The 19,445-nt window shown below is 43.5% G+C and overlaps 1 protein-coding gene across 1 annotated transcript in view; it reads left to right on the top strand.

Annotated features, from left to right (window-relative positions):
* The window catches only part of PTCH1 (patched 1), a 43,152-nt gene extending 24,378 nt beyond the window's left edge, over window positions 1-18,774 (top strand). The window contains exons 14-22 of the mRNA XM_010149268.1: window positions 750-892; window positions 2,961-3,144; window positions 4,703-4,983; window positions 6,469-6,606; window positions 10,602-10,744; window positions 13,684-13,783; window positions 15,113-15,367; window positions 16,437-16,965; window positions 18,631-18,774. Of these exons, the coding sequence (XP_010147570.1) occupies window positions 750-892; window positions 2,961-3,144; window positions 4,703-4,983; window positions 6,469-6,606; window positions 10,602-10,744; window positions 13,684-13,783; window positions 15,113-15,367; window positions 16,437-16,964 (1,772 nt within the window). The 3' untranslated portion in view covers window position 16,965; window positions 18,631-18,774. The remainder of the gene's footprint in view (window positions 1-749; window positions 893-2,960; window positions 3,145-4,702; window positions 4,984-6,468; window positions 6,607-10,601; window positions 10,745-13,683; window positions 13,784-15,112; window positions 15,368-16,436; window positions 16,966-18,630) is intronic.
* The last annotated feature ends 671 nt before the right edge of the window (window positions 18,775-19,445 follow it).

The raw sequence follows: 19,445 nt of genomic DNA on the forward strand, positions 1-19,445 counted from the left end.
CCTTCTCTGTGGCTCAGTGCACTTGGCCAGGGTTTTGGTGAGGCAGAGGGGAGTATGGAGAGCATTTCCCTTCTAGATAACAGACTAGATGCTTCCTCTGGTTTTAAGTCCATGGTAGATGGTGAAGTTGGATCAGGGCTGAACTCAACCCTTTTCTGTGCTGGCACCATCCAGGTCAGGGCTGGACTTCAGCTTTTTTTTGAGGAAGGTAAGTATGAAAGAGGGGATAAATGCAAATATGCGTATGGAAGAGTGTGATGATGCTGGAATTGTGATTCACAAGGAAACACACTTTTTGTTTTAGACAAGCTTAACTCTTCCCCATCTACTTCTCCAAGCAGAGTGATAGATTGCTCTCAAAGGCTCTGAGAAAGACACAGGACCAGTGGGTCCTAATCCCATTCAAGATCTCCACTTTAGCCAGTTTACACCAGTGCACATTGCATCTGCATCTTGCTAACTCAGCTTTGCTGGTCTGCACAACATGGGAAGACTCTTGAGGCTTCTCCCTTGCACTTTCTTGCTTCCCCTGCCTTTCTCTGGGCAACAGGCAACTAGTACTTTTACCTTCCCACACATGGACAGTGAATGAGGAGCTCCAAATTTAGGAGACAGCGGGTAGATAAGTTTTCTTCCTGGTTCACCTATGAAAAAGAGTCATTCTTCTTTCTTCCTACTGAAATTTGTTTCTAAGAGTGATTTCTTACCTTGCTTGTTCTGTCTTCCCCTTGCCTCCCTTAACTCTTCAGGACTTCAGGATGCATTTGACAGCGACTGGGAAACTGGGAAGATCACTTACAACAATTACAAAAATGGATCCGATGATGCCGTTTTGGCGTACAAACTGTTGGTGCAAACAGGCAACCGAGCAAAGCCCATTGACGTCAGCCAGGTACAGTATCAGGGCCTATACTGGTTTGTACAGGAATGCACAGGTCATCGGGAATGGGGGGAGATGTGAAGGGCATGTTGTAGTCTCTTTTTTCATCTTGATGAACGGTTTGTTTGCATTACACCTTTCTGCATGGCCTCACTGACTTTGCTGAAGTCACTTGTTATCTGCAGTCTGACCTGTGTTGTGAGGTGTTCAGAATGAACACTGGGAATGCCTGCCCTTGATTACTACTCGTTGGCGTGGTTTTGTTGCTGCTGCTGTGTCAGACACCTCAGTTTTCACCAAAATTGTCATGAAAAACTCTTCGCTGCATCAGCGGGTAGATGGAGTCTGGTCCTGTGCCAGACAGAGCCACTGTTAGCCTCGTTGCCCTAAGTGGCATTGTTCTGACTTGAATCAGACTGCCTTATAGGGTGACCCTTGCTCAGCCTTCTGCTGTGTTTTTGAATTAAGTGTTTGCTGTTACTTGCTTAGTTCTTACCGATTTATGCAAAACATGGCATTTAAAAAAAGATGTTGACGAGTGATAGTGGAACGTCACTGAAATTTCTACATGCTGCATCATATTTTTGCACCGTCATCCTAAATACAGCTATACTGTTGTAGAAGTAAGAACAGAAGTTGTTTGAGCTGCCGAAATAAAATAGGTCTGAGGTTGTTTTGCGCAGCTGTCACAGCATATGACTGCGTTTGCTATAGCCTTTGGTAGGTGGAAGCACATTATGTTTGACTCCGTACGGTAAAACTAGATTTCAAACCTCTAAGAAGAAATTCTGCACTAACTTAACTTCCCTCCTAGAGTCATCACTGACTCACTGTGCTTTCAGAAGGAAAAATAGTCTTTCTAATGAGCTTCTTGGCAGATCTGCTTATTGTCTTTTTTTTTTTCCTGGCATTAAAGGTGACAGATTTACATAGTACATTGTTTAAAGTTACTATGGTGTGTAAAACACACCGCTGTATAGCAACGTGCAGCGTGCTGTCCGGTCTGAATGAAGCTTCAGCTGTGAATTAAGCAAAGAAAGGGAGTTGAAGAGAAAACCTTCAGTGAGATTTTGTTTAGCAGAGTGTACCAGGTACGCTGTGGAACAAATGCGATTGGACTGCAGCTGCTGATATAATTTCCTGTGCCTGGGAGGGAGAAAAGTGTGGTGCACCCACAGGGGCTGAGCGCTGTACTGTGCTGTTCCAGAGACAGCTTGAAGACATACAGTTGTTGCATATCCTGTGGACTAATTGAATCCAGATCCTTGGAATCCAGCTTTTTTTTTTTTTTTTTTTTAACTGCTGTCACTGTTGTTTTTCATTTCATTAAAAAGACCTGAAACTGGAGCTGAGCCAGAATTTTAAATAAACAAAACAAAAACCCCCAGTAATACTTTTCACCCGCAGAGTCCCCTGTCAGAGCTCTAGCTGTGTAAGATTTGGCTACAGAACCCTACGAGCGTACCACTGCTGTTTACCCCACAGATGCATTTGCCCACCGTGACCCAAATAACACAGGGCACTCGTCTGCTTTCTTGGGGCTGGGCATTTTCTGAATACATAGGTCATAGGAGGCAAGTGTTAGCAAAATTTATACAGATGTTGTTTTATTTTTATAGCTCTCCTCCATTTACTGGGTGGCATTTCCTTCAGTGTTAACAACAGAGGTTAACTGCACACAGACGTGTATAGGGACTCTTGCCAGGTTTTCTTTCCCTCTCTTTAAATATGTTTCTCCAACTTGGTTGTTTTTTACTCTTGGCTGCCGGCTTTCAGAATTTGGATTTAATTGGTTCAATCTATTCTGGAACCATCTGCTGATCTAGTGGTTATTGTAAATATTGTATGAGTACTAATTTTTAAATAACCACTTTCTACTGTCACTGTAGCTTGTTAGACATTGTTGTTGTTGTCCAACAACAGTTCACCGGTAAGTAGTTTCAAGTGAAGATACACAGACTTTTGCTTTTCCTCTCCTATGCATGTGCTGCATCCCCAGGCCACTTGTTGAAAGCTTTACAGCCAGAGCCCCAAAAGCAAAACTCATTCTGAAAGGCTTCTAATTTTTTCCATTCTGCAGTTGACTAAGCAGCGTCTGGTGGATGCGGATGGAATCATTAACCCAAATGCTTTCTACATCTACCTGACAGCCTGGGTTAGCAATGACCCTGTGGCCTATGCAGCGTCGCAAGCCAACATCCGGCCTCACCGCCCAGAGTGGGTCCACGACAAAGCAGACTATATGCCAGAAACAAGGCTGAGAAGTAAGTAGCATGTCCTCTTCATGCCTTACAGTTCATATGAAGTGTCCCCACCACTCCCCTGAGGAACAGTTAACTCTGTAGTTGGCTGATGCTGCACAGGGCTCAGAAGTGTGAACAGGACACTACAACGTGTTACTCTGCGGTCTTAGGAGACCCATGCAACATCACAAATGTGGCACCTATGCAGGATTTGATCATGTTGAAAAATCAGTTTTGTAAAGGTTTAAAGCTCTAAAAATAATAGTAATTCAGTAGTAACCATTAATAATAAGCATTGTTTTTTAGTGTCACCTGGTAGTTCTGTCTATGAGAGAAACCTGGAGGTTGCATGAAATTCCTGCCTGTGTCAGGCTGAAATTTCGTCACTGAGATTGTATCTTATTTATCCTCAATTCTTAATACCTAAGAGATTTTTATCAAATTAGCTCCTATGCTAAGCTACCAATGCTGATACGGTACAATGCTGCTTAGGTAGGGGAGCAGTCCCAATCCATGCCATTTGTTGTCTTCCTGAGGACCGATGCCAGTCTGCATTGCTTTGCTTCAGCTTTCCATTTACTGGGAGGATTGCTGTTTCGACACCAGTGGGGAAAGGCAGAGAACATACAGGGGAGAATGGGTGTGCTTGGAAATGTGAGTGGGTAACCAGCTAGCTGTGCGTCAGTTTATCCGAACCCTAGAGCTTTGTGGCAGTCAGCCAAGTCCTGTCTTAATGAAAATTTATAGTTAGGATTATAATAGGGCAAATCATGTTTAGCAAGTCAACTGAATGACCCTGCAGGGTCTGGAACACACAACGGCAGTAACAAAATGCTTGTTGTGGAAGCTTTTTTCCCCCGTTTTCGTACAGTAGACTTAGCGTTACGCTCAAAAAGAAGTATGGGGAGTGTTGGCTTGTCAAACTGTTAAAAGGATAAAAAGCTAGGTATTTCCTCACTAAAATATTACTTCTATACTAGAGTTTTTTCCCCAGTTATTTTCATCAGTAACAGGACATAGATTTCTGAATCTGACTTCCAAAATACTCAGTGGAAATCTTAAAAACCAACCAGCCTGATTGAGCATAATTTTTCTCTAGTTTTATGTCAGTGGACCTCAGTGAATATCAGAGAAATGACCTTTGATTTCAAAGGAAGTGAAGTTGCCTAAAAGAAGAGCATTTGGATAAAATATTTAAGATGATGATGTGATCTTCTACTTTATATTGCAGTTAGGGGTTTTTGGCCAGGTATTCACTAAAAATCACTGTAACACTGATGAAGATTAAATACGTGTATTGAAGTATATCTGTTAAATTATATAGAATTGTTTAGGGACTTGATGTAGACTATGTTCATCCCATTGCACTGTGTGATAAAACAGAGTAATATCCTCTACTGCTTCAGTTTTCAACTTACTGGGAAGATTTTGAAATGTCACTTGTTCCAAAGAAGGTAAAATTTGAATTCAACACCTTTAAGCATTTTTTCTGTGGATAACAAAGCGTTTTGTTAATCATGCTCTCTGTGTATTTTCTTCTTTCCAAATACACATTTTAACACTGCTGTCCTGTTCCTAGTTCCAGCAGCTGAGCCCATAGAATACGCTCAGTTTCCTTTCTACCTCAACGGATTGCGTGAAACTTCTGACTTTGTGGAGGCTATTGAGAAAGTGAGAGCTATCTGTAGTAACTACACCAGCCTGGGGATCGCCAGCTACCCAAATGGTTACCCGTTTCTGTTTTGGGAGCAGTACATTGGGCTTCGTCACTGGCTGCTCTTATCCATTAGCGTGGTTTTGGCTTGCACGTTTCTGGTGTGTGCCCTCTTCCTCCTAAACCCCTGGACGGCTGGGATCATTGTAAGTTTATTATAAGGGTCTTTGTTGAAGTCAAATTCCTTTCAGCATAGCTCTTGCTGTAGTCGGGAAGGTTTTGTTTATGTCTGGGCCTCTGGTGGAGTATGTATATTGCATCATTCAATATATATTTATTCAACTTGAGGGGGTAGGGTTCATAGTAAAGGTACAAACCTTAATAACCTTAATCCTTTGGCCACCTCTTTTGCAGCTTTAAAGGTTTCTTAGAAAGGTGCATAAACTTTTGCCCTTGCTCAGATGCATGCCAAATGTGAGAAATAAAGACACAGAGGAAAATCAAGAGCTTTATTAGATTCGAGCTATTTCTGATTATTTATTCCTGCATCCCTTTTGTCAGACGCAGTTATTTTTCAAGGCAGTTGCTTGTGACTACCATGCCTGTAGATTTGCCCACTGATTTCTGAATGCAGTCTTTCTGGAAAAACTGAAATGTTTAGGTTGTGCGGTATAAAATTACAAACTGAAGAGAATACTCCTCCATGCTTTCTGCAAGGCACCATAAGCCTCTCGGTAAACATTCAAGTTAAATTGAATGATGATGTTCCTATGTTTAAATTCCATCAACTATCATATGGTTTATAAAATGCCAGAAGTAGAAAAGTGTAAAACAGTTACTAATTTTTGTAACATACGTTTATACGACAGGTATGTTAAAAGGTAAATGTTTAGTCTAGAATATTTTTCATAGCACTTAATCAAGCAATTTATGTTATTACTCTTGATTCATTAGCTTATAAAATCATTTATTGTAGTGCATACTTTTTCCCCTTGGAAAAGGCATTTATTTTCAGAGTCCACCATTGCTTTTATGTCTATCTTTTTTTTCCTTCTTGGCTTTAGCAACTTACAAAGTTGATTCTATAGATTTCCTCCCCTCCCTTTTCCTCAATTTTTTTACAAGGTAGATGAAAGGAAAATAAAACTTTCCCTTAGATTTAAATGTTCACTTTGTCCGTGTCAATCCCCCCAAGTATCCTAAAAGCTCAGAGCTCCTCTGTAACCTGAGACTCATCAGCTGATTGTGGCATTCAGTTTCTTCTGGGCTTTAAACTTACTCAAAAGTCATCCTCACTTGTATTTGCAGTTCTGCAAAAAGAATTCCCATACAGGTAGTTAAAAGTTACTTGCTCTGGAAGGATTGTCTGAGAAGCAGGTGAAAAAGAGAAAACGTATGGCTTGAGGGGTATCCACAATAAGGAATAATAAACTGTTTTTCAGATCACCGATAAATTGTGACCAATACAAAACTGATGCTTGGTCTGTTAACTGGTTCTTAGGAGTAAAATTTCAACTGGCTCTTTAGCAAGTCATTGCCGTTGAGCACAACGAAACAAGGACAAGCAGCTTGTCTTTGGGAATATAGGATGGCTTTGAGGACTATGTTTTATAATCACCACATTGTTTTGAAATATCTCTTCATTTGTCTGGAGTATAAGAAGTTACTAACAGCTGTTTGAAATTATCTAGGTGGTGGTGCTGGCTCTGATGACTGTGGAGCTGTTTGGCATGATGGGTCTAATTGGAATAAAGCTGAGTGCAGTGCCTGTGGTTATCCTGATTGCTTCTGTTGGCATTGGTGTGGAATTCACTGTTCATGTGGCTTTGGTACGTAAAATCGGGAAGGATTTTCAATTTTTTTAAAAATACAATGGTGACAATGTTAAGGTCACAGATCCTTACTTGGTCTCATAAGTCAGTGACATGATCCCCGGAAGGAAATTGGTCACACTTCTGTGTGCCATTCGGTTGTCTTGCCAAAGCTGTGTTGATCTTGATGAGGCAGTTCCTAACTATTGAGTCAGTCTCCCAGGAGGTAAGAGGGCATACATTACCTGTGATATCTAGTTGTCTGAGTGTTGCAAATATGTAGACAAGTGTCCTGTTTTCGGGTGGGATAGGGTTAATTTTCCTCCTAGTAGCTGGCATACTCCTGTGTTTTGGGTTTATTGTGAGAATAACGTGATAACACACTTATCTTCTGTTTGTTGCTAAGCGGTGCTTACACTGAGTCAAGGACTTTCAGACTCCCATGCTGTGCCAGTGAGGATGTGCACAAGGAGCTGGGAAGAAGCTTAGCAGGGACAGCTTAGCTTAGCAGGGACAGCTTAGCTGACCCAAACTGGCCAAAGGGGTGTTCCATACCATATGATGTCACGGTCCGTATAGCAACTGGGGGGAGTTGGCCTGGGGACAGTGATCGCTGCTCGCGGATTAGCTGGGTATTGGTTGGTGGGTAATCATTAAACTGTTCTTGTCTCAACCCAGGAGCTTTCTTCCTTTTGCCCTTCTGATGCTCTCTCCCATCCCTCCAGCGGTGGGGAGGGTGGGTGAGCGGCTGTGTGGTGCTTGGTTGCCGATGGGTTAAACCATGACAGCAAAGCAGAGCTCTTAACGCACCTTACTTCAGCCTAGACTCTCCTGGTCCTACTCTGCAGCCTCACTGTTGGTGCCTTAGGGCTACGTAGCTGCTTGTTCCCTCTTGCCTGGAGATTTTATGTCTTGTGGGAGAGAAGCCTTTAAAGGAGACTCAAAGTCACCTAGAGTGTGAGCTCTGTAGACCACTAAAATTTTAATGTAATTGGATTCATTGTCCACTTGAAAAATCTGCACCTTCCTTTCAGAACCCATCAGCTCTTCATAGTGGGCACCAACACGCGGTCTGTAGGTAAATAGTTTTCTGATGTGATGAGGAGGAGCAAAGGCGGGGAAAAAAGTACTTTTCATAGAAGGATTTTAACATTTTCAAGGATAGGTGTCCAAATCTAGAGTGTACTTACTCACCTAGCTTAGTCAGCCTGATCTGCAAAAATGTGTAGAAACGAGTGTGCATGCAAGGGGACGGTTTTGGATGTTCAGGATACGTGAAACTCACTTTATTTGGTGACAGAGAATAAGGGGTTTGTTTTCTGTGTTCACGTTTGGCAATGTCAGCATCTATCTTCCCAGCATTTTGCACACTCAGCATGTCATTCTCCTGTAAGGCTGTTATAATGGATATTTCAGTATAGTTTAAGAATATAATTTCTTAATGAATTTGAATTTTACTATATTAAAAAGTAGGAAAGGATGAGTTGGTCTGTATAAAATAATTACAGGGAGGAGGTGCTTGTAGTCTACTATAATCTGTAGTATAGCTGTAGCAATCCAAAAAAGAAGTAAAGGGAGGGGGCTGGAAGGTGGTGGTGACATTGAATGGAATGCAATGGCCCTTTTGGAGTCCAAGGGGGACTGGTAGACTGCTTAGAGGATCTGGTGACGGCAAAAAAGAAAGGAGAACTAACGGGGATTTTAGCACATTTTAGATGGCCGAATACTGGGAATATGTTATAGATGTTGCAGAGGGCTGGGGCACACCAAGTGTCAGGATGGGAAGAATAATTTTAAGAAGAATCACAGGGGGGAAGTAGGGTAAGGTTAAAAAGGAGCAACTGGATCTCTGAAGTGGTCACATCTTTTTTTCCCCCTACTGCTATGGATAGTTAGGCTTTTGGAGGTAAACCCATTTCCTAGACTTTCAGTAGTTTGGGAAGTGTCAGAAACTAATGGTGTACAAGGGGAGGAAGGAAATGAGCGTTTCTTAGAATTGACAGTTTCTTAGAGTTGGAGATTTAAAATGGAAAAACTGTAATTTATGATGAAAGGCTGAGAGAGTTGGGCTTGTTCAGCCTGGAGAAGAGAAGGCTCCAGGAAGACCTCATTGCAGCCTTCCAGTACCTGAAGGGGCTACAAGGAAGCTGGGGGGGACTTTTTACAAGGGCCTGTAGTGACAGGACAAGGGGTAACAGGTTTAAATTGAACGTGGGGAGGTTTAGATTAGATATCAGGAAGAAGTTCTTCACAGAGAGGGTGGTGAAGCACTGGAACAGGTTGCCCAGAGAAGCTGTGGATGCCCCATCCCTGGAAGTGTTCAAGGCCAGGCTGGATGAGGCTTGGAGCAACCTGGTCTAGTGGAAGGTGTCCCTGCCCATGGCAGGGGGGTTGGAACTAGATGGTCTTTAAGGTCCCTTCCAACCCAAACCATTCTATGATTCTATGAATTAAAAAGGGCAAAACAGTTTTTTCTAAATGGAAAGAAACTAATTTAATTTACAGGACTTTATGTATGTAAAAAAGTCAGTCACCTGTGGCTGAAGGTAAAATGCCAAGCAAACTGGGGTTTTTTTGGTTGTTTGGTTTGGTTTGGTTTTTTTTTCCCCCACATTGACACTGGAGTCAAAAGCTTTCAAATGTAGGCTTTAACTGTCAGAATGCCTAGTAGACCTCAGATGACAGCAGCAGGAACTTCTTGCGTAGAAACAGTCAAACCACCATTGCATATACGAAGAAAAGGCATTGCTGGAGCTGTTGATGCAGAACTTAATTGAACTCGTTTAAGAGTGATTCACAATCCACTGTGTGGCTCAGTTCTCTGCTGTCACTTGTGAATCATGAGCTCATTTCCTTATTTCTACAAACAAACTCTGAAGCGATGGTAGACCCTTGTATTGCGCATCCTTCAGTTACGTATAGATATGGTTATAGAACTTGTTCATACATCTGTGGATCAGATCCCATAGCTCCCATTTATGTGAGTCATCTCACTGACAGCTGCCCTTACCCTGTGGGGGATTCTTTATCTGTTTATGTATATGGGAATGTAAAATGTCCTGGATACTTTAATTTTCCACACACACCACTTGTAATCCAATCCTAATAATACATGGTTTGGCTGCCTACAGAACTGAGGGTTGGGAATCTCACTCCACCCTGTCTTTGGTCTGCTTGTCCCACCAAGTAACTTCTTAATGCGTTGACTGATTTCACCCCGGCTTTGTCAGATAAGTGAAGATAAGCCGCTAGAGAAGAGAGGCTTACGTTCCAGGGCCAAGAGGAAGATAGCTGCTTGAGCTCATATCTGAATAGGCAGTAGAGAATTCACCAAAGAGGCAGCCCTTATACATCACGGGAAGAAGATCACCCAGAGTCTTGTCTTCGTAAGCCATTGAGTCATACACAGAGAAGACAAATTAATGCAAAACAATAGCATTTGGGTGTTCTTGATACAGCTTATCCATTAAGGAACGGGAGAGAGAAAGACATTTCAGTAGTCATGTTGTTGCTCAGGCATCACCATCTTCAGTACTATTCCTAAGGCGCTTTTATATGGAAAGGCCTGCTACCTTTGAAGTCGTAGAATTTGTAAAAACATTTATTTTGAGTGAAACAGAAGTGTTATAAAAAGTCATGGAAGCCATGCTCCCCTGAGAGCGAGAGGAGTCGCCCTCTAATTTTGACACCTGAAACGCTTTCACCATGGAATAAGAATTCTTTGCAGGTGGAAGTAAGCAGAGCTGGAGATAAAAGCCTACTGATACAAGCAGGCATTGTTTCCAAAATTATTACTATGGTCTGTAATCACTCTGTTGGTGTGACTTCAGGAGCAGCGGTGTGGCGTGACTGCAGCAATCAGGCCATCTCTGGAAGGTTAGCCAGCTAGGGAGACACTTCCATAAGCTGTAGTTTGAAGTAGTGCACTGGTGAAAAACTGTGCATGCTGTGGGAGAGGCTGTTTGGAAGGTTGTATGCATCTGTCTAACGAAGCGGTTTTCATTGTTTTACAGGCATTTTTAACTGCCATAGGAGACAGGAACCATAGGGCTGTCCTTGCGTTGGAACACATGTTCGCACCAGTGCTGGATGGGGCTGTGTCCACTCTGCTTGGGGTGTTAATGCTCGCAGGATCGGAGTTCGATTTTATTGTCAGGTAAACCATTTGTGTGTCTCTCGACTTTCTTTCTAAAATAAAAATAAGCATGCTTTTAATTTTCCGTCACTTCAGCGTATCTGTCACTTTATTACTATGCATGGTGTGTCAAGCATGCTTACATCATGGTCCTGCTTTCCCTCTGTTTTATTAACTCCTTGCTACACGCTAGACACAGTAGTGTTTCCATTGCTGCTATTAAAATCTGTTCCAGGAAAATCTGACACCCAGCAGGAGAGACCACAAAAACGGCTGTCTTCAGCATAAAGTTTGCTCATGCTGGGTTTGAGTCAGGTCAGAGTCCAGTCTTAACTGGGTTTGACCTTCAGGCTGCTTGTGTGCACAACAGTTTGCATGCGAAGGACACGCGAACCTGCAAACGTGCTGCAAGCGTGCTGCAGGCAGCTCTCTCCGGTCCTTCTCCTTCTATCGTTACGTGAGTTTTACAGTGATGTGTAACAGGGAGAGGCGAAAAGGCCTTGTTTGGGAGCTGGGGAACCATAAGTACGAACACAGAACTTCATATTAAAGTTTTGTAAAGCAGAACCTGAAGGCCCTTCTGTTTAGAACTACAGGCAGGCTGTTTCTTGTGAATTTAATTAAGAATGTGAATTCGTCAAGTACGAGAGGAAAGCAAGTTATTTGTTGAGGGGAATTTGAGAAGTGCAATGAAACAGATCCTATTCTGTTCCTAACAACCTGTGGAGCTCTGCAAAATGGCTAATCTTAGAGGTAACACAGGTTCTTTGTGGCAGACTACAACACGGAAAGAAAAAAGCCCAAGCCCTAGCTGGAACTGAGGTAGAACTGGGCCAAATAAAAACGCCCTGAAAGATGACTTAACTGCTTAGGTAGACATAAGCTGGCTAGATGACTAGAGTGAGCTGACATCCGTTTGACGAGAACAACAACAGAGCGTCAGAGGCAGGAACTGAGAGAATGGCTGCTAAATCTCGTCACGATTTTTTGTTTATGTATGTAAGAGATTTGAAGAAAGCAGGCGGTTTGCAGCTAGACCTCATGAAACCTACATGATAAGAATGATTACTATACAGATACTGCATGTCCTGAAATATAATTCGAATTTTGTTCCTGATTCGGTATTTTTCACTTCACGTTATCGGTATTGAAGAAATAAAATCGTATTATTCTTTTAGAACCTGATTTTTTAAGGGTTGGGACACTGACATGCAGGTTACTTACAGATCTAACCTAAATTTACAGGGGTATGTTTGGTGCACTACATCCTGCTTAACAGACGAGGTTTTGGTAAAGCATATTTCTGTGTCATAGCAAATGGAAGATTGTAGCAGCCCTTCACACCAAATTTGGATTGGGTGTTCTCTCAGTTTATAAAATGAGCCTTTCAGCTTTTCAACTAATGTCATTTTACTTTTTTTGGCCATCAGTTTCTCATTTTCTAGCACAATCTGACTTTAGTTTGCCTTGTTTGAAAAATAAAATAAAATAAACTATGGGAGCCTGAGCATTGTTATAGTGGGCGAAGAAGATCCCAAACTTCCGCAAAGCGATAGATTAGTCCCACAGTGTGGAAGATTAAGTGAATTAACGTACATTGTATACACCAAGTGGTCAGAGCTGTAATCCTGCTGTTTATCCTAGCGTTAGATGGATGAGATGCAAATGTTTTTAACGCCGGTTGTTGATCTCTGTCCCAGCATAAAGTTCTGGCGGTTTACGTTAGTAGAGCAGATTGGCTTGCTGATTTTTGCTAATGTAGATCAGGAATTCCCCAGTGTTTACAATAGCAGGATGTTCGTAGTTTTACCGGGAGTCTGATATATTCGATCAGATGTGGGAACAGGGAGGCAGCAAAGTTTGTTGCCAGCTAGACGATGTAATCAGCAGACCCATTAGTAGCCCTCCGTTCTTCTCCTTTGCCTTCTCCTCCAGGAATTTACCAAGACCGAGTCCTCGAAATCATTAGTTAGTTACGACGACGCAGCCTTAAGTTTAGTCTGAGCCCCAGCTGTGCCGAATACCAACTAGCCAGGCTCTCCTTTCACTGACAGGTTTACCTTGGTATTCATGAAGGATCCCAGACCTTAGCCCTCAGCGGTGGGAAAGGACAACCACTTGTGCACTTTCCTCTTCTTCCATAGTACTTGAGCCTTTATGTTTGAATTGGCTGACGCAAAACAAGAGTATTCAGAGATGCTAAATTGTTCAACAAAAGATTAGCCTGCAATGCAGCTCTGCCATTGTGGAGTGCTCTTGCTCAGTACAATGCTGGAGCTTACTATAGAATGGGCAGCATTTTCTTCACAGAAAGCGGGTTCCCGTCTTGTAAAAAGGTTGCAATTCGAGCTATTTGGTAAAACTGGAACTCACAGAATTCTAGGCGGAAAGTTGTGATTAACGAACAGCAAGGGAAACCCTTACCTGATACACTGGAGATTTAATTAGAGATTCTGCCGTAAGATGCAGAAGCATTTCACAGTGGATTAGCTGCCGGGAGAAGAGGGCTTCTTTTCCTTCTAGGCTAAATTGTTTAAATTCTACACCCTTCACTTCATTTGTTTGCTTCTGCTGGGTTTTCACTAATGGGGGCCCCTTTTCATTGTATTTGTGCTTTCAGTCCATTCAGCTATTCACTGCACATTCCATATTTTTGTGTTTGTGTAACACATTCATAAATAACGTTACATGCTTCCAGATTCTGGGAAATTAACAAATGTAATTTTTTTTCTTTCCTTTATCAACTAACACTTTGGGTTGTGGAATGTAGCTTCTCTAATTCAGAAGGTAAAGACCCCTATATCTATATATGGAAAGCAATATAATTACTTAGTACTACGTTAGAAATATTTTAGATTTAATTTAGCATACATATTATTTTAACATACATAGGAGTAATTCATATTTCTAACAATATTTGTGACTCTTCTCTCCCCCAAACCACTTAAATCCTGCTTCAGGTATTTCTTTGCTGTTTTGGCAATCTTAACCATTCTGGGAGTTCTCAATGGATTGGTGCTGCTTCCTGTTCTTCTTTCATTCTTTGGACCATACCCTGAGGTCAGTAAAATTAATGGTGAAGAGAAGAAATAATACTATGCCTGCACCCCTGCCCCAGATCACACACTCCCCTTTTTTTAGAAACTTTTTTTTCTTGGATTTTTTGAGTTTCTTGCTCTAGGGTTTGAGGGTTTTTTTTATCTTTATTAAAAGTGCTGGGTTTTATTTGATTTATATTCTTCTACTTACATTTTCAAAGGGTGTTTAAAACAAGTATTGTTTCAGAGGCTGCAGTCAGCAAATGTGATACAGGTGTAGGATTATTTATGCTTTTAAAAGCGTAATGTCAGATGCCAACTAGTTTGTAAAATAAGGATTTTTCCCAGCATTTTGAAAATTACTGTTTTGTACTCATACCACCTTCTTCCCTACCTCACTGCCTCTGCTGCTTTCCTCAAAATATTTAACTGAGCAGACCACCAGGAAGGCCTGTGTGGACCAACATACACCAGTGGTGGTCCACGGACCACACCTTGATAACCAGGACCGATCTGCCAGAAGGTCCCCCCTGTCCAGTCACCCCTCCCCGCAGTGTGCTCTGGGCTCAGGCAGCATTTTCAGTGGGCAGAAGGCTTCACTTCAGTGTTGATGGCTTCACAGTATAAAGTCCAAGTCCCGCAAAAAAAAGGATTCATAGATACCGAATTCTTATTTGGTGGTTGATTATTCAATACCTGCTCAATAGTTAACACAGTTGCTGCATCACGTAGGGCTATCCTTATCCCATATTACCAGAATCCGTGCGCTGCGCTTCACGTGTCTATATATATGTGTGTGTGTGCACAGGAATAAAACAGCAGGTATGTATTCACTCAGCGTGCGTAACGTTTCAGAAATACTTATTTTTTCAGTACTAGTAAAACAGTTTTGAGAGGAGTGTGTAACCTCTTGTATTCCTAGCAGTATACGTGACCTGTCCCTTGCATTATATATGTGCATATGTTATTATCACATATGTTGCTAGTATGTGTGCATCTGCCTCTCTTTGCAGAGGCTGAACCAGACAGTATGTACTCCTTTCAGGTGCTTTTGTGAAATCACCGTTAATGTATGCCGCAGGGGACGGAAGTCTACATGTTATTTTTATAAGTCCGATTTTATACATGCGCCTCCTGAGACAGTGATGCCCACGTGCATCTCCACAGATGGGTCATGTCTTGAGTTCTCCTTTCACTGATTTTTTTTCAGTTCAGTGTAAACGTTCACCAGAAAATGTTCATCAGAAAGGTTCTCGTGGCATGGGAGGAGGGTGTATTTGGCAGAAGAACATTTCCGCCGAGCACTAATGGTTAAAAGAGTAATGCTAACTGAATGCGTTGTCTTATCCAGGTGTCTCCAGCCAATGGACGGAACAGATTGCCCACACCCTCTCCTGAGCCGCCCCCCAGCATCGTGAGGTTTGCGCTGCCGCCCGGGCACACCAACAACGGGTCAGATTCCTCTGATTCGGAGTACAGCTCTCAAACCACAGTGTCCGGAATCAGTGAAGAGCTTCATCAGTATGAGGCCACCCAAGGCCCCGGGGCACCGGTCCATCAAGTGATAGTGGAAGCCACTGAGAATCCTGTCTTTGCGAGATCCACTGTAAGTAGCTCGCATGTTGACCGGCAGGAGGGCCGGCAGGAGGACCGGCAGGAGGGTGTTTGGGGTTTTTCTATTTAAATCTATGTATTTTTGTGGAAAGCTCTTACGTATTTCTGGCTTTGAGACTTTGTGCCAAGACCTGTAAGCAGGGATTGAAGGCTTTCCTCATCCTCTTCTTTAGAATCAAGCTGGGGGTAAAACAGTGGTACAGAAGCAAAGGTCTTCGTCATGTGTAATTGCTGTTACATCATAGTGGCACCAGCCACAAGAGAGAGCTCTCAGTCTGTCGGACGGTTCTTTTCAGAGAGAGGACGGGGAGAGATTAAAAGATCCAGACCTCTTCCACGCAGCTCCTTGTGGATCACCATCTCATATACCTCTCTCTGACCGTGTATTTTTTGGGGAAAGATTGATAGAGCCAGAAAAAAAAGCCAATTTCAGGGTTGTACCAAACCTCGGGCCCATTATATCTTGCTACTGGGTTGGCATAACTGCGATTTCAAAGGAAAGCGAAAGAGTTCTGTCTCCTACCCCTGCTGATGCTGCATGCTGAGCTGCAATGAGGATCTGTTTTTGTTCAGCAGAAGCCTAGAAATAGGTACAAGCACAGCCACATTTGAAGTTGGTCACGGTTTATTGACTGATGTGGCCGCTGCGCTTCACGCTTCTTACGGAAATCAGAAAACAGATTCCTACAGCCTATACAAACTACCCTACTAACATCCTGTGTATGTACCCTGCATGGAATAGAGCCTTTTCCAACTGCCTGCAATTCTGCTTGGTGAATGAGTTCAGATCGAGTGCTTGTCACCCATCCCTTTGAAAGGATGGACCAGCATATGGGAAGCTTAGAATAATGTTTTCAGCTCTCATCCTACGTTTTTCTGAAGGTACGCTTTCCAGGTTTTAGTAACTTCAGACAGAAACGATCTGGAAAAACCAACAATTACCAGACTCCGTAACATTGCCTTCGTAGAGCTAGAGCCAGGACAGCATTATTAAAACTGTTCTCAGCATAAATTTGTTTGGCTCGCTTTGTCAGAGGCGTAACTGTGCCTCTCTCTTTCAGGTGGTTCAGCCGGAGACAAGGCATCAGTCGAGTCCCAGGTTACAGGCGAATCCAGAGTCCGGCACGCAGCAGGCGTGGCGTCAGGGCAGACAACCCAAACGGGAAGCGAAGGAAGGGCTGCGACCACCCCCTTACCGCCCTCGAAGGGACGCATTTGAAATTTCTACTGAAGGGCATTCAGGACCCAGCAATAGGGATCGCGTGGGCCACAGGGCCCGTTCTCATAACGTGAGGAGCCCGGCGTTCGGTGCGGTGGGCGCCGCAGGACCAGCGTACTGCCAGCCCATCACTACTGTGACTGCCTCGGCTTCAGTGACTGTCGCTGTCCACCCCGCAGTGCACAGCCACAGCTCTCGCGGGGGGAACTTTCCATCCTACGAGGGGTACCACGAAGCTGACCACGGGCCGTTTGAGGACCCCCACGTGCCTTTTAATGTGCGGTGTGAAAGAAGAAATTCTAAAGTAGAAGTTATAGAGCTGCAAGACGTTGAATGTGAGGAAAGGATACCTGGCAACAGCTCACAGTAAGGTAGGTCGGTGTCCTAAGGCTGCAGGCGTTGTCTGTGGTAGGCGGCGGTGTGACGGAAAGGAAGGGGAAATTGAAAATTTCTCTGAAGTGCCTTTCATTCAGGTAGGTTTACTTACTGGTCCCTGATCCTCTTAAAGCTGCTGACTCTGAATATAGCAAATTTTGCACTAGGAATCCGGTTGGGTAAGATAGTAGTGTCTCAACACTGGCAAGTTATACCGGGTTCAGACAAAAACTACTTCCAAGAGCCCTGCAAAGTGGGTACGTACATTGTGTAATCCCAGTTTACCGCGTGAGGAAAACGAAGCAGAGGTGCATGTAACGTCCTCAGAGCTTTGCGGCTGCGTTTACTGTTGGTAGGTCCTGTCATCCGATTCCCGGATTGAGAACGTTCTGACACGTCATACAGGGGAATGTAGAGTTGGAGCTACTTCGAGTTGTCCTCTCTGGAGTAAAACTCCCTGAAAGAATTTGAAGTCCCTAGTGAGGGCTGAATCCCTCTGGAGGATGGTCCGAGTGAGAGGCGGGAAGGCCGCACCACGCCTACCCACTCCATGGCTGGGCAGCAGGGAGCGTTCAGGGACCCTCCCAGCGAACTCGTGCGCCGGAGGAGTCCTGGGGCCGACCTCTCCCTTGCCAGGGGCGGCTGCGGTGGCTGGTGCAGGTTAGCATAGGGCAGCGCTGACCCAGCAGGGACTTGACTGTTCCAGGGAACCAGCAGGTGCTCTCAAGAGCTGGTGACGCTGGGTACCGAAATCACTGGGCGTCTTCAGGCTGGCAGGACGCGGTTATGGGGAGTAGTGCTCTTTACAACACACAGGATATTTTAGCTGATGTGTGGGGAAGAATAAAGCTGTTCATTTTCTTGAAAATTTTCCATTAATTTTACAGGGAATATGTGAAGGGCAGAAACCAATTGAATTTTTATCCTTCAAGCTTTCTGGGGCTTGTGCCTGAAAAAACGCCACCCCATTTCTCCCTGTTTTATATCTCTTGCGCTGTTTTGGGGAAAGTGTTAAAATAGTTGCTTAGCTCCGTATCCCCGTTTTCTCTCTCTGCTTTCCAGAGCTTTTGCAATGATGGGCACTAGTTTGGCCAGAGCACGCCGTTTTATCCTGGTTGTAGGGCCGTTCCGCGTAGGCAGGCACGCGCACGCACGCGGGGAGTTTCGATGGGAGTTTCTTGGCTTGTCATAATGAAATGGCCTTCTGACTCCTAAAACGTGTCTCCAAACATCCCAAAGGGCAGATGGACACGAATGGCTTTCGCCTCACAGTCTAGAAATAGGGCAGGTAGTAGTACCTCAGAGTAAGGAGGTACTTGGGCTCAGCTCTTCCAAGCTGAACTGCATGGTATAGGAGGTTCTTCCCTGTGTGCCGCGTTGGACCGCAGCGCGCTTCTCCTTGACGTGTTCGCTGGTTTTGACGGAGTTTGTCGCCGTTATTGAAGGCTGGGAACTCAGAAGTTACAGCATCTGCATTTTTTCCGTCGCCATCAGCATTTCTTTACCGGGAAACGCGTGTCTGAGATGAAAGCAGACCCCGCAGACCCCACGTTTCCCGACTGTGAACTGCAAATGTGGGAGTCGTAAAATGAGTGTTGGATTTGTTTGTTTCTCTTGAACTTTAATGAATGTTTGTTTTTCTTCTCTCCTCATTGGTGAAGGGTAATAACTGAAGCAAAGAAGAGGCCAAAGATGGAAAACTGTATTTCCAGAACTGCTTGAAGAGAAGAACTGCTTGAAGTCGTAGAAAAGGACATGCTGCATCAGGACAACAGTTCACTGTTACTGTAACCTATTGTATTATTTTGTTAAATATTTCTTTAAGTATTTAAAAGATGTACACATATGTAATATACAAAAGGACAATGTAAAGTAGTATAATCTGGAGTCGTTTGCCTCTGGGCAATAGAATGGGGACAATATTGTGTGCGCTTTGTACTTCTTGTACATGGATCTCTGTGCCACAACTAAGCTTAATCTAGTTCTAAATTTCAGCATAAGTTGCTGCTGCTTAAGTATTGTATAATTTACTTGTATAATTCTATGCAAATATTGCTTATGTAATAGGATTCTGATTTTTTTTTTTTTTTTAAAAAGGTACATGTCTGTTTAAAATATTTTAAAATTGCGTATCACAACCCTGTGGTAGTATGAGATGTTACTGTTAACTGTCACACACGCTATGCGTGGTAATTTTTAAAAATAAGCAGATATGAAGAAAAGCAAGTCAATCGGGGAGGCTTAAATAGATTTAGCGATGCGCAGGTTTTGTTTTGCTGTGCGTCTCCACGCGTGCATCCGGACGCGTGCGCGCTTTTGTGTGCGCGTGTTCCTGGGGCACTGTAGTTTTACTGTATGGTAATGCTGAGTGGGCTTACAAACCCACTGATGCTGGCGTGAGTCTGGCTTTCCCTGATAGCAGGCACTGGCGAAAAACGTGTTGGCGCTCGCCAGCGTGTACCGCAGGCTGCCGTCA

Source organism: Eurypyga helias, unplaced genomic scaffold, assembly GCF_000690775.1.
Source record: "Eurypyga helias isolate BGI_N326 unplaced genomic scaffold, ASM69077v1 scaffold8683, whole genome shotgun sequence".
NCBI classification, from domain to species: Eukaryota; Metazoa; Chordata; class Aves; order Eurypygiformes; family Eurypygidae; genus Eurypyga; species Eurypyga helias.